The sequence below is a fragment of the Charadrius vociferus genome, unplaced genomic scaffold (genome assembly GCF_000708025.1).
Source record: "Charadrius vociferus isolate BGI_N301 unplaced genomic scaffold, ASM70802v2 scaffold13, whole genome shotgun sequence".
NCBI classification, from domain to species: Eukaryota; Metazoa; Chordata; class Aves; order Charadriiformes; family Charadriidae; genus Charadrius; species Charadrius vociferus.
This window is the reverse complement of record NW_009647763.1, coordinates 3,404,101-3,413,213: the sequence shown is the minus strand read 5'-3', so window position 1 is coordinate 3,413,213 and position 9,113 is coordinate 3,404,101. Positions and strand designations below refer to the sequence as shown.

At 42.5% G+C, this 9,113-nt stretch overlaps 1 protein-coding gene across 1 annotated transcript in view; it reads right to left on the bottom strand.

The window, feature by feature from the left end:
* Positions 1 to 8,538: 8,538 nt before the first annotated feature.
* GPR126 (G protein-coupled receptor 126) overlaps positions 8,539 to 9,113 on the bottom strand; it is a 108,380-nt gene continuing 107,805 nt past the window's right edge. Inside the window, exon 24 of the mRNA XM_009882305.1 lies at positions 8,539 to 8,755. Coding sequence (XP_009880607.1) covers positions 8,577 to 8,755 — 179 coding nt within the window. The 3' untranslated portion in view covers positions 8,539 to 8,576. The remainder of the gene's footprint in view (positions 8,756 to 9,113) is intronic.

Here is a 9,113-nt window from a genome sequence, read left to right as displayed (position 1 = left end):
CGCCTTAGCACTCTGCCAGTGCCGGGCTGCTCAAGAGCTGGGAGTCATCGCTGTTGTGGCCATCTCTGCTTTAAATCTACAGCAGAGGCTTCAGTAAGTGAAGGGTTAATGGCTCAGTGGGGGAGGCCAGTGACTGGGGTGATGAATGGTAGTGTGGAAGTGTGATGGGTGTAGGGTCCTTGTTTGGGAGGGCGAAGCTATTTGGTGGATCAGGCAGCTGTTATGGGCAAAGGGTTTACAGCTAACAAATTAGAGGGGGAAAAGAAAGTAAGCTGTGGAGATACGGTACTGGTACAAATTTATTGTGGGAGTACCTTCCTCCTCTTGCTGTGTAGTGTGTTAGTAAAAATAGTTACATGAAATTAAAGAGGATCACAGGGCAGGAGGTTGTCTCTGTGTGTCATCTGATACTGCTGGCGGTGTTGATGGTGGCACCCACATGAGTGGGTTTAGGAAGCCCAGGTTCAGCCTGTTCTTAGACACCTCCAGTGTTGGAGGGTTTCCTCTGTCCTGAAAGTCTTCCGCTACTTCACTAGGACATATCCTTCTCCTTTGCCTTGTTCAGGAGGCAATTTATAGCCTAGCCTTACACTAGTCTCAAATTCATGTTCAGTCTGATTGCAATGAGAGGATCTCTTTGCTTGAATCTGGGAAACATCATATACAGTATCTGGTAGGATAAAATATGGTCAGAGGATTGCTTATTTGCTGAACCAGAGCACATATCAGTTTGGGTGAAAACAACAGGCAAAGTGAAAAAGATCCATCTTAGGGAGGCATTAAAAATAAACGAGCATAAAAGAACAGGATGTGTTAAAGTTATCTGGCTGTTACCCAGCAACAGTATCTGACAGTCACACTCTCAGGGACAGGCTGCTTCTGTCTATGCTCATCTTTTTTGAGTTGATCTTTTCTGCAATGAAATGTGCATTCGGCTTTTCTCTCAGTTCTGCCCAGCCACCTCAGAAGCACCACGACAGACTCACTTTGCTGTGCCTCGAGCTGAGGCTGGTACCAAGATCCTGAGGCGCGCAGTGTGGGGCTTGAACAGGCTCATCTTTCCTTTAAAAACCCAATGAAGTACCTCCACAGTCTAATCCTCAGAGTCCTAGGAGCTGGCAGGCTTGACCCCAGCTTCTCTTCCATCTAATGTAGCTAAAATAAATGTAAGCTCCTCCTATCCGGTAAGAGCTGACACCTAACCAGAGCAGGGAGGTGGGGCCTGGTTTGGACGACCATTTTAAGGCCTAAGCTGCCTAAATCCTGGTTTAGCTCTGGCTCCAAATACATCTTGATAACTTGCAAGAGGCACTAGCCTGAGTGCTTCAAACCTTGTTCCACTGTTAACACCATCTCTAGGCTACACAAAAGAAAAGGTGAAGAAGTCGTTCTGGGTCGAGTTCCAGTTGGGCTGCTGGAGCTGCATCCCCCCGAGCTATCCTCCCTGGAAAGCTCAGCCTGGACCTATCCCACACCAGGTTGTTGCAAACACACACAAAACTCCTCTGAGAGCTCTTTTGAGTTGCACTCTGCATGGAAAACCACAGTATTTCAGCCCCTGTCCTCCAGTGCCCCTGCAAAGCTTTTCAGGTGCTGGTTTCTCACGTTTGTCCTCACTGTCCTAATCTTTAGACTGCAGCTCCATGATCCGGGTAGTGCTGTCAGCATCTGCATAATGCCCAGCTCACCCTGTACTGTGGATAATTCTAGCAAATGACCAGGTTTGAGCAAAGAGACGTTTGCAGCCAGACTGAGAGGCTTGCCAACACGTCTCCTCTCCTGGGAAGTGGGCATCGCTTGTAGGGAGCACAGAGAAATGGTGGGGAACTCATGCTGGTTCCTGCCTTGTGCACAGCCATGCTTGTGTGGCTTCACTGAGAGGTGACGTGCCAGTAACATAGCTGTGCCGTGACTCTGAACTTGTGCAACACAGACACCACAAGTGTTTCGGAGCAGTGATGGTGTCACGATGGCTGTCATACTATTCTCATGTACACTCTGTACACCAAGTCCTCACTGTTCCTGGGCCTCCTTTCCCACTGCTCCTTCTTCCCACAGCCAGGGCAGCCATGCCTATGGGCTTTCTCCAAAAAAAAGCAGGAGAAGCTAAAGCAGGTCATGTTCTTCCCCATTTTCTCCACCCCATCTGGCCCAGACCATCCCTCTCCCCTTAGCGTGGTGCCAGCTTGGTGCTGGTGCAGGTGTGGGGTGAGAGGGACATGCTAGTGAGACTCCTGGGACGAGCAGAGATGGGAGGATTCAAACTGTTTCTGATTTTTTTCCCCTGAAGTTCTTGCCAGAATTGCAGATGAGACATTTTAATTTCAACACAGTGCCATTTTCCAATGGAGCAGCTGTCTGGTCAGTCCCACCCCATGACAGAGCGGCTGCGAGGGCAGCTGTACCACCGAGCATGTAGTGACTGGTTCTGCACCTTGATTGAGCTGACCTGGGATTACGTGCTGTGTGGAAAGAGTACGTGGAGCAGGGGACCCAGATGACAGCAGATCTGTCTCTATGCTGTTGAGGGAAGAAGGGTTAGGGAGGTATGGGCCTGCATGCCACTGTCAACAGAGGGCTGAGAGTTTTTTTTCCTTCCCTGGACTGTTATGCATACAGTGAATTTCTGAGTCACGGGGTGGCAGTCCAGCAGATCAAATCATTTGCCCAGTGCTGGAATAAACTAGTGTGCAAGCCCAAAATGGTAAGCGGGCTCTGTTTGCTCAGCTGACAGGAGCATAGCGGTTGATAATTCCATTGCATCCCCTCAGAGCAAAAAAGGAGAAAATGTAGTAACCGGCAAGAGAAAATACAGAGAGACTTGGTATTGCTCTTTCCACTAAATATGCCCAAATGCAGGCAGACAGCTCTCCCCCCTCACTTCCCTGAGCACAGGGTGTTTGCTTTATCTGGTGATGTAACAGATTGCTAAATAATAGACAAACCTGATATGAACTCTCCTACTTATCTCTGTGCTGGTGCTTACACGTGGAGGAATCTTGTTGCATTTTTAACTTGATTTTAGCAGCTTTACAACTAACAATATGCCACTGCCCTCTGCTGGAAAATCATGAGCGGTCATGCCAGGCGAGTGGAAAAGAAAACCAGAGTGGAATTGTGTAAATGTGTAATACAATTGCATTTACTGCTCTTGGAACTGGAGCACTGTGAAATGCAGCACGACAGGGACAGCGGGAGCCTTCTGCCCATCCGGCAGAGCAGGATGCACTCCCCTACCTACTCCTCCTCTTCTTCCCTTGCTTCTGTAGGCTCTCAGGATGGGAAAAACCTGACGTGAAAGGAAACATCAGACCCGAGTTATCACAGAATCATAGAACGGTTTAGGTTGGAAGGGACCTTAAAGATCATCTAGTTCCACCCCCCCTGACATGGGCAGGGACACCTCCCACTAGACCAGGTTGCTCAAAGCCCCATCCAGCCTGGCCTTGAACACTGCCAGGAACGGGGCATCCACAGCTTCCCTGTGCAATTTGTTCCAGTGTCTCACCACCCTCACAGTGAAATATTTTTTTTCCTAATATCTATTCTAAATCTACCCTGTTCCAGTTTGAAGCCATTACCCCTTGTCCTATCACTACATGCCCATGTAAAAGTCCCTCTCCAGCCTTCCTATAGATTCCCTTCAGATACTGGAAGGTCGCTCTAAGGTCTCCCTGCAGTCTTCTCTTCTCCAGGCTGAAGAACCCCAACTGTCTCAGCCTGTCAACATTCACTCTTTCTCCTACTCTTCACATATGGAATGTAGTCAGGATTTTTGAGAACTCTTGTCTCTCTAAAGCTATGTTTCTTGAGAACCTTTACTAGAATAGTCTGGATACGAAGCGCCTAGCTTAAGCAAGCTGGTATATGCTAAAGATTCAAACTGGCATTTATTTTGTAGGGTAGATCATTCAACACTCCTTGAGAAAACCGTGTCACTCAAACTGCTGTCAGATGGCTGTGGTTATACAGTGCATACAGACACCACCACAATGGGCACTCCTGATGAGTACTAAATCTGGACTTAATCTAACAGCAATAGCAGCATTGGCTTTGAGCAAGGAGACCTATCTGAAGAAGGGCTATCTTTCCAGAAAAGATTTCCATGAGATTTATTTAGCTATTTCTGGTGTGGTGCTTGAACCTTATCAGACTGATTTCTCATCACAGGAAGTATTAAGTTCTTCCTGAACTACAGAGATACTATTTTTTGGTTAGCCTCCAAGCACAGACATACTGGAGTTGCTGCCTTGAAGAACTATGGCAGACCTTCAGCTTAAAGCTGGAGGGTCAAAAATATTAGTTTCAATTGACAGGTGCATAAATAGCCATGGTGGTTCCACCTACTCCAGTGGTCTGCCTCCATCACTGGTCAGGGTCACTTATCCTGGGGAAGGGGCAAGAAATCATGTGGAAGGTGTAAGAAGAGGCAGAGCAGGGACTTGACAACTGCCTCTTCCTCTTCCCCTTTCAGTTTCCCTTTCTCTTCTTTCTTTTTCCCTTTCCCTTTCCCTGGCACTGCAACAAATGATTGTCCTGAGGATGGGATTGCCACAACGGGGTCAGGAGATCTGAAAATTAAATTGACTGAGTAGCCAAAGACTGGCTAAAAGTGGAGGGTGAAGGGGAAAGTCTCCTTAGCATAGCAGCAGCTATAGCACTGGGCATGAAACAGCTGCTCCACAAACTGTTTTGCATGATTGGTTTCCCTGACATTAGCTTCTGAGCCCTTTCCCTAGTTTGCTGACCTGTATATGGTTTTACGTCTTTACATACAGTAAATGCATAACAACTTGTTATTATGGCTCCATGAATGACACACCGCTGCCCTGTAACTTGGTAGCTGTCCCTGTGGTTACATAGACGTGTCTGATTATAGATCAGCCTTTCAAAAGTAATAAAATGAAGTGGCATTTTATGTAACTCAATGGGTTACAGTAGGAAGTTGTTAACAGTAGAGGATTAAAATAAAACTGTTCTTGATATTTAAAATGTGATGAAACGAGGAGAAAAATAAATCCACCCCCAAATGTTGCAAATGACTGCTTACACGTTTGGCATCGGCCAAGATCCTACTTGGAAAAAACCCCTGGGCTCCTTCCCTCAGAGTGTCCTCCCACACCCTTCAAGACATAAAGCTCAAAGGTAGTGTCCACAGTCCACAGGCACACCCAGCATCCTCATTAATAAATGCCACTCATCACATGGGGGTTTTTTGCTTGCTTTCTAAAAAATAGTACCGATAAATCTTCATATTCTGCGCATTTTCTGTGATGAGACTTAAATACAGGGGAGCAGATTTGACACATTTCAGGTTTCCATGTTCTTTAAAGGCAAATGTTTAAAGGTAGGTGTTACATTTAATGTTTATACATTAGTGTGTGTTAATCAAGTGATTGGCTGACTAAAATATTTCAACAGTGATCAGTTAAGGTGTGATTACAAGTTAAATCAAGTTATTTATAACGAGGGACTACATTCAGCTGGAAAGAAACATATGAATAGAAATAACTCCCGAATTTTAGATTATTCATTCGTATCACTTCTAAAATATCATCCCAGCATATTGTCGGTTGCTTGATTTTCCTTTGATTTCTATGACAGGACTGCTACCATAAATAAATGAACTTGCATAACTTTCAGATTGTTGACTGGATGTGGCATTGAGTAAATCACGAAAGGAAAAAGCATATTCTGCAAAACGTATACCTCTGATGAGATGGACTTAGTCTGGCACATTTATTCCCAACATTTTGGCTTGGCATGTACCTATCTTGCATACTTATTAAACACAAGATTCTTTTCCAGAATTCCACTGAATAATTTTTGCCATTAAACACTAAGAAAGAAAAAAAAAATCATCAACCATTCACTATTAAAAGACTTTAATTATTTGGAACACTAACATCAAGAATGTTTACTTGAAAATGTTTCTTTCCACTTTAGTCCATCTTGAAACCTGTTACACTATATTCCACTGGCTAATATTACAAATTACACTGACATGTTTCCTCATACTTGTAAAAGATAGAACTACAGAAAATTGTTTCACAACGTGTTTGGAAAAAACATACAAAGAAATTATTCTTTCTCTCTTTTTCTATGATGAAGCAGAAGCTTAGTTTTGAAGTAACAAGAACAGTCATTATGGAGCTAAATATATTTGACATACTTAACCTCACAAATAAATAAGTATATACAAGGGAGGTTACACCATGTCAACTACAAAGTAGAAGCTTTACATTGTAGAATTGAGAGCATTCAAGAGCATCTAACTGACACAGACAGTTTAAGATTACTACATGGTAGTAAAAAAAGAGAAAAACCTTAAATCAGCAAAAATATAGGTAGCTGTACATTAAACTGATAGGTTACAGCTCAGCTTCAGTCAGAATACTCTGCTTTTTATTTATATTTTACTAATCTATCATGTTTTACTGATTCCTCATTTTTTCAGGAATGTTTGGTTTTCTTTCTCTTCACTTCTGAACACCTCAATCAGGTAGAAATCTCACAGTAAGCTGCTATGTGAACACTATTATCTACAGTAGTTAAGCAAGTGGGATGATAAAATATAAGTTCAGTAAATGCTTGTACACAAACTCTCCCTAAATTATTTCCCTTATTAAAGATATCTGACAACACTCATCCCTGTTAATAATTACATTTAAGTGAATCGGGTTGACTTTCATTCATACCACCAAGTAAGTATCTGCAGTAACGAGACTGAGGTTTCGTTAAGGTCCGTGCAGCGACAGCAGTGTTTCTGGACAGAATACCGTCAGGGCATCCTCCTCCCGCAAGGTGCTGGCAGCCAGGGAAAACACGCCATTTGTGCGGTCACAGCATTAAATGATCTCTGCACGCAAAAGCGCAAGCAAAGAGCAGAGAAAGGCACAAATCCACATCCCTAATCACTGAACATCCACCTGGTTGGCAACTGAAAAATCTCACAGCACAACTTTCTGGTCATCTTCTGAATACAATTAATTAAATATTTGGCTAAAAATATTTTGAAAAAAAAAAAAAGCCTTTTTAAAAATGAAGATTTCCATTAGGAGACACTATGCTCTGAAAACATTATTTGAAAATACCTTTGATGTTTTGGCTCATGCTTTCAGCAACATGTGCAGTTACAACTTTTACAAAACTTGTCATGGGGTGAGACGTGCTTCATAAGGACAGATGCACTTCTGGCAGTCATGGCCATGTGCTAATGTGTCACCTATTTATAGAGATTAAAACAAGTAAGCATTTCATGTTCTTGTCTCTTCTGTGCACACACACACAACTCAGTGTTGTTATGCACACGGGTTGCCTGAACCCTCTTTCAACTCTGTGCCTCCCACAACTTCAACCAAGTCACCAACCGGGGGACAGGAGTGGGATACTGATACTGATAACGTTATGTGCCTGGAAAGATGTTAGTTATTTATTACTGGTAAATGTAGTCCAGGTTATTCTAATGTTGCAATGCCATCTGATGGAGGTGTCTATACATATAGTATATCTGAAGTACAGAGACTGACAAATGAACCCATGGGCTTACAAAGTATTCATCTTGTATTTAAATACTTAAATTTAAGTTTTAGCACCATTCATTGTTCTCAGATTGTCTGTGGTACACATTGTGGTTTCCGCTGTCATATTTACTGAGTGCATTTTGATAAAAATATGCGTGGAGTGTCTTCTATTTTGTTTAGTGAAAAGAATATTAAACACAGAATTGTGATGGGAGATGCCGCATTTCATACACACCAGTCAATAAATGATGAAACATGACTTTGTGTAAACTTTGGATTTACCTCCTGTGTACTTGTTCTGCACAGATGGAGATGATACATACAATTGTTTGTTTCCATATATATCAATGGGCTTAAAATTTGCAGGAGTTACTAGCAACCTGCACACCCTATTCAACCAGCACATCTATGTAATAAGTGTGTTTCTATGTACATGGATACAAAATAGCCTGAATTTACAGCACATACTGTTTTGGTAAGCAAGTTTTGCATGATTAGGTCTATTTAGTGAAAATAGGTTTAAAATAACCCTTGAACACTGGTGTTAGGGTTTTATTCACTTACGAATAAAGAACAAACAGCACTTAGACAGTCAAGAAGGAAGAATCTAACAAGTGTCTCAGGGGAAATCCATGTTCTTCAAAAGAAAAAGACCATCAGTAAACTGTTCAATAAGGGCTTGCCTGTACTGCGTGACAAGTCTGCTATTTTCTCCAGAAGTCAAGACTTGCTTCTGTTTGGACTATATAATTTAGAGATAGGCTTGTGGCTCTTCAGTCTTAAAAAAATATTTACACAGGATTACAATTAGCTGTCCAGGTATCATGTTGGCTGGCACACATTTAAGAACAGCTCAATACCATGGTGGAAAATTGTCTTTTTCCACAACAGTAAAAAGGTAGAGAAATTGGTCCTCGAGTGGAAGCTGTTATCAGGAGAACATTATAATCTGGGAACAAAAATAACCAAACAGGTCACATTCTATGACATCCAGTATTCTCAATTCCAGGCAGAATTTTGTCTTCCTTTGGTTCAAAAAATTCAGAAGCCCAGTTAGAACTTTGTGCTGTGACTAAATGTGTCGGACATGATGATATTTTTATAGAAGTTGTCGGAGTGCGGATTGCAGTATCCCTTGACCTTGTCAATAACCTGGTGGACAGGGATGATTGATGTCTGTTCTCCATCCTCTTGAGCAAATTTTGAAGACGGCTTGTCAAGAAAAACATTCTCTAGGAAGAGGAAAAAGCAACAAGAAGTCAGGGCTTCTTAAGCAAACTCATGGTTTAAGAGGTGTGTCACTCCCACATAGATATGCCTTCAATTGCCTCCACTGCTGAATGAAATTACTGCCCTAAAAGCCAGCAAACAACTTGGCTTGGCATTGCTGCTTCTAAATTCTTTTCAGATGCCAGGTTTTGTGGGCAAATCTCTCAGGTCTATCTTAAAATTATCCCCCTATTGTTTCACTTAAAGTGTAACTGACTCCTACAACCCTTTAATATATTAATTTACTGTTGATGATTTGAATCTTAGAAACTAAAAACATTTCCATAGCACTGGAAAAGGGCTGACCTCTGTAACATCTGG